This window comes from Malaclemys terrapin, chromosome 6 (assembly GCF_027887155.1).
Source record: "Malaclemys terrapin pileata isolate rMalTer1 chromosome 6, rMalTer1.hap1, whole genome shotgun sequence".
Taxonomy (NCBI): domain Eukaryota; kingdom Metazoa; phylum Chordata; order Testudines; family Emydidae; genus Malaclemys; species Malaclemys terrapin.
In genome coordinates this window covers 13,515,229-13,529,550 of record NC_071510.1, presented here as the reverse complement: position 1 = coordinate 13,529,550, position 14,322 = coordinate 13,515,229, and the positions used below count along the sequence as shown (strand labels likewise).

At 46.9% G+C, this 14,322-nt stretch overlaps 1 protein-coding gene across 1 annotated transcript; it reads right to left on the bottom strand.

Annotated features, from left to right (window-relative positions):
- Nucleotides 1–309: 309 nt before the first annotated feature.
- Nucleotides 310–5,092, bottom strand: BAAT (bile acid-CoA:amino acid N-acyltransferase). The gene is made up of 3 exons (XM_054032373.1): nt 4,627–5,092; nt 2,464–2,666; nt 310–1,037 (listed from the first exon to the last, which is right to left on the bottom strand). Exons 1-3 carry the CDS (start codon nt 5,090–5,092, stop codon nt 441–443), a joined length of 1,266 nt encoding a protein of 421 aa, XP_053888348.1. The 3' UTR covers nt 310–440.
- Nucleotides 5,093–14,322: the final 9,230 nt, after the last annotated feature.

Genomic DNA, 14,322 nt, shown 5'->3' with positions numbered 1-14,322 from the left:
TTACATGGTTTCAGTACTTTCCCCTTAAAATTTGGGATTCGCTTGAAGCAAAAACTCGAGGGTTGGAACTGCTGGGAAGCAAAACTGGAAAATTTTGCATAGAACTCTGCAGACAGAAGCCACCACCAGACTCCCATCCGTGGGGCCTGATCCAATTCCCATAGATTTCAGTGAGAGCTGGATCAGGCCCCAGGCACATGAATGATTCGATCTAGTAGAAGGCAGACTTGTTCGTGCATTTGTGTTTCCCACCTGCTATTGGCTACAGGCCTACAAGAGAAGATGTCCACGTTGTAGTGGTTGGAAATGCACCCTCGTCCCCAAGGTGATGTATTTCTCTTTCAGTCGATACCCAGAATTCACAGATTGTTCCAATATTTCTTGATCGGGTTCAGGAGGGCATGGGGCACAGAAACTTTTCGGTCCAGGCCTTCCTGTTTTCAGGGTTTGCTGCTTCCTGTTGGGCACAGGTGGTGACAAAGGAATTTTTGGATCTCTCTCCAAGAATGTTCCTGTGCGGCGGCATGGGGTTGGGCTTCGCCTCCCCACATCAAGGGCAAGACGACAAAGGGGTTCCGTGAACAGGGGCAGAACGGGGACCCCGGGGGCTCTATCAGGTGCCCAGCGCCTGGGTAAGACAGCAGAGTGGAGTTCTTTCTCCCATGTCTCCTCATCCTCTCCATCACTTCCTCAGCATATGCTTTGCTGTTGTAGTTCTGGTCACTTTCTCCCACCACCAAGAGGAGCTGACCCTGGGCCTTTTCAACAGGAATGATGCTACCTTGATTTGCCTCTGCTCGAGTGTCCCCCATGACACTGAAGAAAGAGAGCAGCCCCAGAGGTGTGAACCGCACACACTCAAATTTGTAAGGTATTGGACTGATGTGGAGATCACGGTAGCGCAGCGCAGTCCCGTGGATGGCATTGGTCCCGTTAATGCAAACTGTGGCTGTGATCTGTGGTAGGAACGTCGCCATTGCCAGTGCAATCTCAGCACCTTTGCATATTGCAACCACACCAACTCCTGCCCCTCCCACCTGAAAATACACCATAAAGAAATACATTAAACGTTAAATTAATGTCGGGCCTTCGTGTGTGTGTTCTGCCCTTTAATGATTCCTGTTCTCTGATCAAGTGGCACAACAGTGACAGTCTTGTCTAAGCATATTTAGTGTGGCTGTCACCAAGATATCTGGACCTTCACTAGTAAGTCAAGATAACACAAGCATCCAACTGACATAAGTTTGAAAGATGGATATTCACCATTGCACCTTAAATTATGCAGACTGTATTTGCACATGGCCACTTAGATGTATGTAAATATTCAGCTTTCTACATGCAATTGTGCAATTAAATTAAATATGCAATTATAAGTATGAACTGCAAATCTCCATCTTGCTATCTCCATCTCCAAAACTATGTATCCACTCCCCATATTTTCCACTTTAAATGTGGCGGTCATAATTACCTTGGAAATTAGCTCCCTGTCTCCCTACCACCACCACCATCTCTACTTTAAAAAAACAACAACTTTGATTACATACGTGCTTGTTGATAGCTGGGTAGACATTTGAGCTAGCAGGCAGGGGCGTGATGTTAACCCTGCTGAGCAGTATGAGGGAAGAGAATGGGGTTGCACCACTAGATGTGTCATCCTTCAGAATAAGTTTAGATGAGGTTCTGTCTAGTCCACCTCCCATGGAAATCCCATTGCACCCCCCCACACACACACAAAAATGTTAGATAAAAACCTTGGTATCTTGACCCTATTGCCTTGCTCAATAACAAGTTGTAGTGCCTAACGCTGGGTGAGACTCAAAATGATAGGACATGTTCCTCTTTGAACGCAGAGCTAGTTTTCCTACGGATCCAACAGGACCCATTCTGTGAAGCAGAGAAGATTGTGATGTAGTCAGAAGGCCAAAGATAAGACGAAGTCTGGAGCACCTCTGAGCAAACTCAACAGGAGGAGAATCAAACTTGCAGTTGGTCATCTTTGTCTTCCCCGGGAGGTGTGACAGTGGGTAAGAATACCCTGTTAGTGGCAGGGATTGCAGGGAATTGCAATATGGACCGGGCAGTAATTCAAGGTATGTCTACACTGCAAAAAAATGGTGTATTCTTAACTCAGTTTAGCTGCCCAACATTAGCTAACTCGGGTTAAAAACAGCAGTGACAACACAGCAATTCAGCTTTTGACTCAGGTTAGTAGCTCAAGTTAAAGATTATATGGGAGAATGGGGGTGACCTTGAGCTACTAACCTGAGTTAAAAGCGATGTTGCTGTGTCCTCACTGCTCTCGTAACCTGAGTCAGTTAACCCAAGTTAAGCACACATTGTTTTTTGCAGGGTAGTTATATCCTTAGACACACAAGCTACACCTTATGGAGGGTTATTGGATTTCTTCGGCAGTAATTGCGATAGGGAGACAAGATATCGAACTTATCTGTGAGTAGAAAGTACCTTTGGATGTTCCAAGAGTATGTTGGCAGCTTCCTCAAAATATTCCAGATCCACCTCATCTAGAAAACTGGGTAGGTCTTCATATGCAAAGTAAGCTAGGGCAAGTGCAGCAAAGCCACGACTGGCAAGGAGGCTGGCTCGGAATTCAGTGAGTCCACCCACGAGACCAAACATGTCAATCAACCCTGGAAAAGGACCTTCCCCTGAGGAGAACAAGGAAGAGAAAATGAGTGAAAATCAGAGACATATACAAGGAAAGGGAAGCATGGATTCACAGAATCACAGAAGACTAGGGTTGGAAGAGACCTCAGGAGGTCATCTAGTCCAACCCCCTGCTCAAAGCAGGACCAACCCCAATTAAATCATCCAAGGCAGGGCTTTGTCAAGCCGGGCATTTAAAAACCTCTAAGGATAGAGATTCCACCACCTGCCTAGGGAACCCATTCCAGTGCTTCACCACCCTCCTAGTGAAATAGTTTTTCCTAATAGCCAACCTAGACTTCCCCCACTGCAACTTGAGACCATTGCTCCTTGTTCTGTCTTCTGCCACCCCTGAGAACAGCCAAGCTCCATCCTCTTTGGAACCCCCCCCCCTTCAGGTAGTTGAAGGCTGCTATCAAATCCCCTCTCACTCTTCTGTTCTGCAGACTAAATAAGCCGTTCCCTCAGCCGCTCCTCATAAGTCATGTGCCCCAGTCCTCTAATCATGTTCATTGCCCTCTGCTGGACTCTCTCCAATTTGTCCACATCCTTTCTGTAGTGGGGGGCCCATGCTGGACACAATACTCCAAATGTGGCCTCACTAGTGCCGCATAGAGGGGAATAATCACTTCCCTCTATCTGCTGGCAATGCTCCTACTAATGGAGCCCAATATGCCGTTAGCCTTCTTGGCAACAAGAGCACACCGCTGACTCATATCTAGCTTCTCATCCACTATAATCCCCAGGTCCTTTTCTGTCCTAAAGTGTTGTTTAGCCAGTCGGTCCCCAGCCATGCATGGGATTTTTCCATCCTAAGTGTAGGACTCTGCACTTGTCCTTGTTGAACCTCATCAGATTTCTTTTGGATTCTTTCACAATCCTCCAATTTGTCTAGGTCACTCTGGACTCTATCCCTACCGTCTAGCTTATCTCCCCAGCTTAGTGTCATCCGCAAACTTGCTGAGGGTGCAATCCATCCCATCATCCAGATCATTACTGAAGATGTTGAACAAAACCGGCTCCAGGACCAACCCCTGGGGCACTCCGCTTGATACTGGATGCCAACTAGACATTGAGCCGTTGATCACTACCCATTGAGTCTGATGATCTATCCAACTTTCTATCCACCTTATAGCCCATTCATCCAATCCATACTTTTTAAACTTCCTGGCAAGAATACTGTGGGAAATCATATCAAAAGCTTTGCTAAAGTCAAGGTATATCACGTCCACCGCTTTCCTCATATCCACAGAGCCAGTTATCTCATCATAGAAGGCAATCAGGTTGGTCAGGCATGACTTGCCCTTGGTGAATCCACGTTGACTGTTCCTGATCACCTTCCTCTCCTTCAAGTGCTTCAAAATGGATTCCTTATGGACCTGCTTCATGATTTTTCCACAGACTGAGGTGAGGCTGACCGGTCTGTAGTTCCCCGGAATCTCCTTCTTCCCTTTTTTAAAGATAGGCACTATATTTGCCTTTTTCCATTTGTCCGGGACCTCCCCCAATCGCCACGAGTTTTCAAAGATAATGGCCAATGGCTCTGTAATCACATCAGCGTAACAGCCTCAGGATCTCCAGTTTGCACACAGAGAGCTCGGTTATGAAGAGGAAGAAAGTTCTGCATGGCTGTTCACAAGCACTGGGGCTTGTGCCTTACGTAGAAAGATGAGGCAGATGAGAAAGAGGTGGAGGACAGAAGAGAGAAGAGAGAGAAAGGAATGGAATTGGGGGAAAACTAACCAACGCAGCTGAGATTTTTGCACTCATGACAAACTCCTGGGGACAATCTACAGGACAGGAATTAGTCACAGAAATTATCTGGCAAACAAAGACATTGGAGAAGATTGCAATCAGTTGGCAGACCATTCATGAACAGAAAAAGGAACCTTTGCTGAATCAAGTTCTTATTTATGGCTCATTCACCCAGTTCTAGAACCGAGGAGACGGGGATTCTCTCACCTGGAGGGAGGAAGAGGGCTCCGCGGACTCTGCTGCCCCTGATCTGGACCCATTGTACTCCGGGTGCCACGTACCACCTCTCCACAGTCTGGCTGGCTGCAGGCTGATCGCGGGGTGAGGAAAACACGGGGTGATATGAGTCGAACAAGTCCAGGCGAACCCGGAAGGGACTCTGCATCACATCCCGCTTCATCAGCCTATGGAACAGCTTTTCTGGCTTCAGGCACTGAAACAGACCCATGGGCTGCACACCAACGTAATCCCCTCCAGTGGCAGCAGCCCGCTCCAGGTCCACCTCGCCAGCCTCATCTGACCAGTAGAGTGCTTGGGAGCAGAAGAGCAGCCCTTTCTCATCGGTCAGAGAGGCTTGGAGATTCACCAGCTGGGAGGGGGGCAAGCCAGAGACCTGGATTTTCAGTGGTTCATCAACAAGGGATATCTTCGGGGTGACTGTGAGCCAGATCATTGCTAAAGCAGGGGCTGCCAATAGCCCTCAGGTGCCTGGGAAAGAAGGAGAGATGAAAGGATGAAATTAGGAATACCAAACAGTTAAACTACAGTGTGCTGAAATAGGAGGTAGGCATGGAAGATTCCGATTAAGTCAGGCCATCCAGCCCATTGCCTGGTAATACTTAGTCTTGCTCACAGCAAATGCAATCACAATGGTGTGAACACTTGTGCACCATGAGAAGCACTTGTGTACGTGGCTATGTGGTGTACTAGGAGGTTTCAGCAGCAGTCACCAAGGCATCACTGAATCAAAGGTCTGAGTGGAGCTCACGGTTCAGAGAAACTCATGAAAAAACCATGGAACAGCCCAACCGATTGTGGGGCTTAGGATTTCTGGATGCCACAGGGATTGTCGATCATAAACCAAGGGGCTCATCTGCTAGTTCTCTGCTTGGAATAGTTTTTACTGCAACCTCCACAGCCAGTTAAGATGTAAATAGCAATGTGCTGGAGGTGCAAGAACCACATGTGAGAGGTTTGGTCACAGAGACTCCCTTGGGACTGTCACCTGAGGTGCTGAAACTACCTCTGAGCCCGTTTCCCCTGTCAGCTTGGGACGTCCAGTACCCTGCCTTGTTGAGCCAGACACGCTAGCCGGCTGCAACACAGATCCAGGGTCTGAACCACATCCCAAAAGCTGCAGGTTTTAACTGAAAACCACTCAGCAGGTACTCCTGTCTCCAGCACCCAGACACCCAGCTTCCAATGGGATCCAAACCCCAAATAAATCCGTTTTTACTCTGTATAAAGCTTATACAGGGTAAACTCATAAATGGTCTGCCCCCTAGAACACTAACAGAGAGATATGCACAGCTCTTTGCTCCCCCAGGTATTAATCACTTACTCTGGGTTAATTAATAAACAAAAGTGATTTTATTAAGTATAAGACATACGATTTAAGTGGTTTCAAGTAATAAGACAGAACAAAGTAAGTCACCAAGTAAAATAAAACAAAACACGCAAGTCTAAGCCTAATACATTTAAGAAACCGAATACAGGTAAATTTCACCTCAGAGATGTTCCAATAAGCTTCTTTCACAGACTACACTCCTTCCTAGTCTGCGCCAAATCCTTTCCCCTAGCACAGCCCTTGTTCCAGCTCAGGTTGTAACTCAGGGATTTCTCCTGACTGACTTCCCCTTTGTTCAGTTCCACCCTCTTTTATAGCTTTGGTACAAGGCAAGAATCTCTCTGGGTTCTCACCCTTCCTTCTAAATGGAAAAGTGCCAGGTGTAAGATGTATTCCAGTTCAGGTGACATGATCACATGTCACTGTAAGATCTCCTTCATTGGAGCCTAATAGCTGGAAGACAGGTACATTCACAGTTCATTGATTCTGAAGCACCCTGAATGGCTTCCACTTAACATGTTTACATCATTAATACAAGTTTGTCTCTTATTCTCCTAACTCCAGACATAGAAATAATACATGCAAACAAATAGAATGAACATACTCAATAGATCATAAACTTTGTAATGATACAATATAAGAGACCTTTTGCATAAAAGCATATTCCAGTTACATTATATATACATTATATATTATAAGCATATTTCCATAAACATATGGAGTGCAACATCACACCACATTTCTCAGTATTGTCAAATGAACAATATTAAATCAGAGAGTTAACTGTTTGAAATGAAAGAAAAAGACACAGGACATTGTAGAACAAATCTAGCACAGCTTCCCCCCTAGTAACTTTTTCAAGGACATTGTCTTCCTGAGTGCTGCTTGTTTATGCAACGCCTCAGAGCGGTGAATACCTCATTGTTTCCTTACAGCAGAATAAACAATACTTAATCCATTAATTATGTGAGCAGGGCTCTTTTTATAGATTCATAGACTCTAGGACTAGAAGGAACCTCGAGAGGTCATCGAGTCCAGTCCCCTGCCCTCATGACAGGACCAAATACTGTCTAGACCATCCCTGATAGACATTTATCTAACCTACTCTTAAATATCTCCAGAGATGGTGTCATAACTATAAAGGGAAGGGTAACAGCTGTCCTGTGTACAGTACTATAAATCCCTCCTGGCCAGAGACTCCAAAATCCTTTTCCCTGTAAAGGGTTAAGAAGCTCAGGTAACCTGGCTGGCATCTGACCTAAAGGACCAATAAGGGGACAAGATACTTTCAAATCTTGGGGGCGGGGGGGGAGGGAAGGCTTTTGTTTGTGTTCTTTGTTTTGGTTGTGTGTTTGTTCTCCGGACTGAGAGGGACCAGACATCAATCCAGGTTCTCCACATCTTTCTAAACAAGTCTCTCCTATTTCAAACTTGTAAGTAAATAGCCAGGAAAGGCATCTTAGTTTTCCTTTGTTTTCTCAACTTCTAAATGTACCTTTTACTAGAGTGTTTATCTTTGTTTGCTGTACTTTGAACCTAAGACTAGAGGGGAGTCCTCTGAGCTCTTTAAGTTTGATTACCCTGTAAGGTTAATTTCCATACTGATTTTACAGAGATGATTTTTACCTTTTTCTTTAATTAAAAGCCTTCTTTTTAAGAACCTGATTGATTTTTCCCTGTTTTAAGATCCAAGGGGTTTGGATCTTGATTCACCAGGAGTTGGTGGGAGGAAGGAGGGGAATGGTTAATTTCTCCTTGTTTTAGATCCAAGGGGTTTGGATCTGTATTCACCAGGGAATTGGTGAAGGTTTTTCAAGGCTTCCCGGGGAGGGAATCCATTGGAAATGGTGGCAGCGGAACCAGAGCTAAGCTGGTAGTTAAGCTTAGAAGTTTTCATGCAGGCCCCTACATTTGTACCCTAAAGTTCAAAGTGGGGATACAGCCTTGACATGGTGGCAGAGTGGTGGGATCATTTTAAACCCAAAAGCCAGTGAGATTTTTTTTTCCTTCTAGCTGCTTGAGAAGCAGAGCTGAAGGTAGATAGATGCATATCTTATCTCTCCTTGCCTGAAGGCAGAGGTGTTAACAAAGGACCTTGTTAAAAAAAACTTAAGAGAAGTGTTCAAATGAGCAAACAAACGACAGGGTAAAAGGAATTTACAAGCTGAATTGTTTTTTTTCTTTTTACATCCTCCGGAGTAGCTAGTTAGAAAGTCTCTGTTAACTCAGCAGCAGCCAGAGCTGAGAGCTTCCCAGTTTCAGTCAACTGCAGAGGGGGTGACCCAGCACAAGAAAACAGGAAAATGACTACAAAAGAAGTAGCTAAAAAAATAGAACTGGCCAAACTAGAAGCAGAAGAAAATGAAAGAAAACATCAGAGACTGCTTCAATTAACAAAACTCGAGACAGAGCAGAGAGCAAGAGAAGAGAAAGCCAAAGAAGAGGCCCACAAGAGAGAGATGGAGCTGGAAAAAGCCAAAGTGGAGGCTCACAAGAGAACTATGGAGCTGAAAGAAAAGGAGATGGAGGAGAGAGAAAAAGAAAGGAAGCATGAACTGAAAGTAGCAAAGGCTAAGCAGAATGCACCAGCCAATCCTAACAACCCCCCTCCAGGTACCACTTCCCATCCCAGAAAATTCCCCACCTACAAGGCAGGCGATGATACTGAGGCCTTCTTAGAAAATTTTGAAAGGGTCTGCCTTGGATACAGCATCATTCCAGACCAGTACATGGTAGAGCTGAGGCCGCAGCTCAGTGGACCCTTAGCAGAGGTGGCGGCTGAAATGCCTAAGGAACACATGAACAGTTATGAAATTTTTAAAAACAAGCCCAGAATCAGAATGGGGCTAACACCTGAGCATGCCTGTCGGCGGTTCAGAGCCCTAAAGTGGAAACCCGATGTGTCATTTACCCGGCATGCCTACCACATTGACAAAAATTGTGATGCCTGGGTGTCAGGAGCAAATGTTCAATCTCTGGAAGATCTACTTTCCCTAGTAAAAATGGAGCATTTTTTTAGAGGGTGTTCCTGAGGAAATAGAAAGGTACATCCTAGATAGGAAGCCCAAAACTGTAACTGAGGCGGGGGAGATTGGAGCCAAATGGGTGGAGGTGGCAGAAAAGAAAAAAACTAGTAGCAGTTGGAGCGAATATCAGAAGGGGCAAGCTGAAACAAAACAAGGCCCCACCCACATCCCAAGGGAAACCCCAGATGCCTTCTCACCCCACCACACCAGTATCCACCAACCAACATCGCCCCGGTGATACCTTAGCAGGGCGATGTTTTAAATGTAATGAACTGGGACATATAAAGGCTCACTGCCCCAAGAACCCCAACCGATTACAGTTCATTACACCCCAATCACACCAAAGATCCCCAGACCCAGATGCCTCTCTCATACCCTTGGAGCGAAGGGAAACCTTGAGAGTGGGCGGAAAGAAGGTTATCGCTTGGAGGGACACTGGGGCACAAGTGTCAACTATCCACCAATCCCTAGTGGACCCCAAACTCATCAACCCGGAGGCTACAGTGACAATTCAACCCTTCGTGTCACAGTCTGTAACCTTGCCTACAGCCACGTTGCATGTCCAGTACAAGGGCTGGTCAGGAATGTGGACTTTTGCAGTCCATGACAATTACCCCATTCCCATGCTGCTGGGGGAAGATTTGGCCAACCATGTGAAGCTAGCCAAGAGGGTGGGAGTAGTCACCCGCAGCCAGGCTAAGCAAGCTTTCACCCCCATCCCTGTTCCTGAGCCATCCACCAGGGCCCCGTCTGTGTTACCAGAGACCCAAAGGTGGTGGAACCAGATCCCCTGCCAACGACTGCAACAGCCGTAGTGGATCCAATCCCAGAGACCCAGCCAAAGCCAGTCCCAGAACCGGAACTGGCAATGCAACCAGCACCAGAACCATTGCCAGCACTGAGTCCAGCGCTTGCAAACCCGTCTACAACTCCAATGACAGAGGGCACCAGCGAGCCTGACCTAGCAGAAGCAGCAGATAACCCTACCCAAGAGGCTCAGCCAGAGCCTGAGATACCACATAGTGCACCAGCGGACAGCGGTACACAGTCAATGGAAACAGCCCCAGCACCTGAATCACTTCCAGAGGGACCAAGCCCCAGTCCATAGTCCAAAGAGGAACTGATGTCTCCAGCATCAAGGGAACAGGAAGCAGATGACAGCCTTCAGAAAGCTTGGCGGCGGCGCGGAGCACACCACCGCCTCTCAGCTCTTCGAACCGATCCCGGTTTCTTATAGACAAGGACTTTTATACAAGGAGATTCTTTCTGGTGGGTACCAGGAAGACTAGCATCCTCAAAGACAGTTGGTAGTTCCCACTAAGTATCGGGTAAAGCTCTTGAGCTTAGCCCATGATCATCCCAGTGGCCATTCTGGGGTGAACAGAACCAAAGACGGGTTGGGGAAGTCCTTCCACCGGGAGGGAATGGGCAAGGACGTTGCTAATTATATCCGGTCTTGTGAGATGTGCCAACGAGTGGGAAAGCCCCAAGACCAGGTAAAAGCCCCTCTCCAGCCACTACCCATAATTGAAGTCCCATTTCAGCGAGTAGCTGTGGATATTCTGGGTCCTTTCCCAAAGAAGACACCCAGAGGAAAGCAGTACGTACTGACTTTCATAGATTTTGCTACCCGATGGCCGGAAGCAGTACCATTAAGCAACACCAGGGCTAAAAGTGTGTGCCAGGCATTAACAGACATTTTTGCCAGGGTAGGTTGGCCCTCCGACATCCTTACAGATTCGGGAACTAATTTCCTGGCAGGGACTATGGAAAACCTGTGGGAAGCTCATGGGCTGAATCACTTGGTTGCCACCCCTTACCACCATGAAACCAATGGCCTGGTGGAGAGGTTTAATGGAACTTTGGGGGCCATGATACGTAAATGAACACTCCAATGATTGGGACCTAGTGTTGCAGCAGTTGCTTTTTGCCTACAGGGCTGTACCACATCCCAGTTTAGGGTTTTCACCATTTGAACTTGTGTATGGCCGCGAGGTTAAGGGGCCATTACAGTTGGTGAAGCAGCAATGGGAGGGGTTTGCGCCTTCTCCAGGAACTAACATTCTAGACTTTGTAAGCAACCTACAAAGCACCCTCCGACACTCTTTAGCCCTTGCTAAAGAAAATCTAAAGAATGCTCAGGAAGAGCAAAAGGCCTGGTATGATAAACATTCCAGAGAACGGTCCTTCAAAGTAGGAGACCAAGTCATGGTCTTAAAGGCGCTCCAGGCCCATAAAATGGAAGCGTCGTGGGAAGGACCATTCACGGTCCAGGAGCGCCTAGGAGCTGTTAACTATCTCATAGCCTCCCCCACCTCCAACATAAAGCCTAAAGTATACCATGTTAATTCTCTTAAGCCCTTTTATTCCAGAGAATTAAACGTTTGCCAGTTTACAGCCCAGGAAACAGATGACGCGTAGTGGCCTGAAGGTGTCTACTACGAAGGAAAAAAGGATGGTGGCGTGGAAGAGGTGAACCTATCCACGACCCTTGGACGTCTGCAGCGACAGCAGATCAAGGAGCTGTGCACAAGCTTTGCACCAATTTTCTCAGCCACTCCAGGACGGACCGAACGGGCATACCACTCCATTGACACAGGTAATGCTCACCCAATTAGAACCCCACCATACCGGGAGTCACCTCATGCCAAAACTGCTATACAAAGGGAGATCCAGGACATGCTACAGATGGGTATAATCCACCCCTCTAATAGTGCATGGGCATCTCCAGTGGTTCTAGTTCCCAAACCAGATGGGGAAATATGCTTTTGCGTGGACTACCGTAAGCTAAATGCTGTAACTCGTCCTGACAACTATCCAATGCCACGCACAGATGAGCTATTGGAGAAATTGGGACATGCCCAATTCATCTCTACTTTAGACTTAACCAAGGGGTACTGGCAAGTACCACTAGATGAACCCGCTAAGGAAAGGTCAGCCTTCGTCACCCAGGCAGGGGTGTATGAATTCAATGTACTCCCTTTCGGGTTGCGAAATGCACCCGCCACCTTCCAAAGACTTGTAGATAGTCTCCTAGCGGGATTGGGAGAATCTGCAGTTGCCTACCTCGATGATGTGGCCATCTTTTCTGATTCATGGGCAGAGCACCTGAAGCACCTGGAAAAAGTCTTCGAGCGCATCCAGCAGGCAGGACTAACAGTTAAGGCTAAAAAGTGTCAAATAGGCTAAAACAGAGTAACTTGCCTGGGGCACCAGGTGGGTCGAGGAACTATAAATCCCCTACAGGCCAAAGTGGATGCTATCCAAAAGTGGCCGGTTCCAAAGTCTAAGAAACAGGTCCAATCCTTCTTAGGCTTGGCTGGATATTATAGGCGATTTGTACCCCACTACAGCCAAATCGCCGCCCCGCTGACAGACCTAACCAGAAAGAAACAGCCAAATGCAGTTCAGTGGACTGATGAGTGTCAAAAGGCCTTTAACCAGCTTAAGGCAACACTCATGTCTGACCCTGTGCTAAGGGCCCCAGACTTTGACAAACCGTTCCTAGTAACCACAGATGCGTCTGAGCGAGGTGTTGGAGCAGTTTTAATGCAGGAAGGACCGGATCAAGAATTCCATCCTGTCGTGTTTCTCAGCAAGAAACTGTCTGAGAGGGAAAGCCACTGTTCAATCAGCGAAAAGAAACGCTACGCCATTGTGTACACACTGGAAAAGCTACGCCCATATGTTTGGGGACGGCGTTTCCAACTACAAACAGACCATGCTGCGCTACAGTGGCTTCATACCGCCAAGGAAAATAACAAAAAACTTCTTCGGTGGAGTTTAGCTCTCCAAGATTTTGATTTTGAAATACAACACATTTCGGGACCTCCTAACAAAGTGGCTGATGCACTCTCCCGGGAAAGTTTCCCAGAGTTAACTGGTTAACAATTGTTCTTGGAATAAAAGATAGTTAGTTTTTATATAATCAGTAGTATGTCTAAAGGTACATGTGTCTTATTAACTCTGTTTTCTCCTAGAACTCCAGGAAGAAATCACAGCCAGTGTGGAACCGAACATCCAACACTATCTGTGATTTGGGGGGCTTGTCATAACTATAAAGGGAAGGGTAACAGCTGTCCTGTGTACAGTATTATAAAATCCCTCCTGGCCAGAGACTCCAAAATCCTTTTCCCTGTAAAGGGTTAAGAAGCTCAGGTAACCTGGCTGGCATCTGACCTAAAGGACCAATAAGGGGACAAGATACTTTCAAATCTTGGGGGGGGTGGGGGGGGGGAGGAGAGGGAAAGGCTTTTGTTTGTGTTCTTTGTTTTGGTTGTGTGTTCGTTCTCAGGACTGAGAGGGACCAGACATCAATCCAGGTTCTCCACATCTTTCTAAACAGGTCTCTCCTATTTCAAACTTGTAAGTAAATAGCCAGGCAAGGCGTCTTAGTTTTCCTTTGTTTTCTCAACTTGTAAATGTACCTTTTACTAGAGTGTTTATCTTTGTTTGCTGTACTTTGAACCTAAGACTAGAGGGGAGTCCTCTGAGCTCTTTAAGTTTGATTACCCTGTAAGGTTAATTTCCATACTGATTTTACAGAGATAATTTTTACCTTTTTCTTTAATTAAAAGCCTTCTTTTTAAGAACCTGATTGATTTTTCCTTGTTTTAGATCCAAGGGGGTTGGATCTGTATTCACCAGGGAATTGGTGAAGGTTTTTCAAGGCTTCCCAGGGAGGGAATCCATTGGAAATGGTGGCAGCGGACCAGGGCTAAGCTGGTAGTTAAGCTTAGAAGTTTTCATGCAGGCCCCTACATTTGTACCCTAAAGTTCAAAGTGGGGATACAGCCTTGACAGATGGAGATTCCACAACCTCCCTAGGCAATTTATTCCAGTGTTTAACCATCCTGACAGTTAGGAACTTTTTCCTAATGTCCAACCTAAACCTCCCTTGCTGCAGTTTATGCCCATTACTTCTTGTTCTATCCTTAGAGGCTAAGATGAACAAGTTTTCTCCCACTTCCTTATGACACCCTGTAAGAGGTCCAGACTCACCCCTGCAGCGCCCCCTACTGGTTACTCCGGGGAATCAGGTCGTCCAGCATCTGGAGCACCCTCTGCAGGCCGGTGATCCACCTTGTCCCTACTTCTGGCCCCTGTGTCCCGCCCAGGACCCCCGTGCCCCTTGCTCTGGGTGCTGCCCCCTGCCAGTACCCCACAGATCTGGGTCTCCCCTCCCTGGGGAACCCCCACCCACTATCCCCACCTTGCCTCAGCACTAGGCCATTGCCAGTCACCAACTAGCCCTCACTCCCTGGGGCAGACTGCAGTATAGGCCACTCATCAGTGGCAAGGGGGGTTTGG

What these genes read in the sequence shown, in the direction of transcription:
- BAAT (XM_054032373.1), bottom strand. Translation starts at nt 5,092, where the DNA reads ATGATCTGGCTCACAGTCACCCCGAAGATATCCCTTGTTGATGAACCA. An exon ending in AGCCCTCTTCCTCCCTCCAG is followed by an intron (nt 2,667 to 4,626) that starts GTGAGAGAATCC and finishes TGTTCTCCTCAG; the next exon opens with GGGAAGGTCCTTTTCCAGGG. An exon ending in TACTCTTGGAACATCCAAAG is followed by an intron (nt 1,038 to 2,463) that starts GTACTTTCTACT and finishes GTGTATTTTCAG; the next exon opens with GTGGGAGGGGCAGGAGTTGG.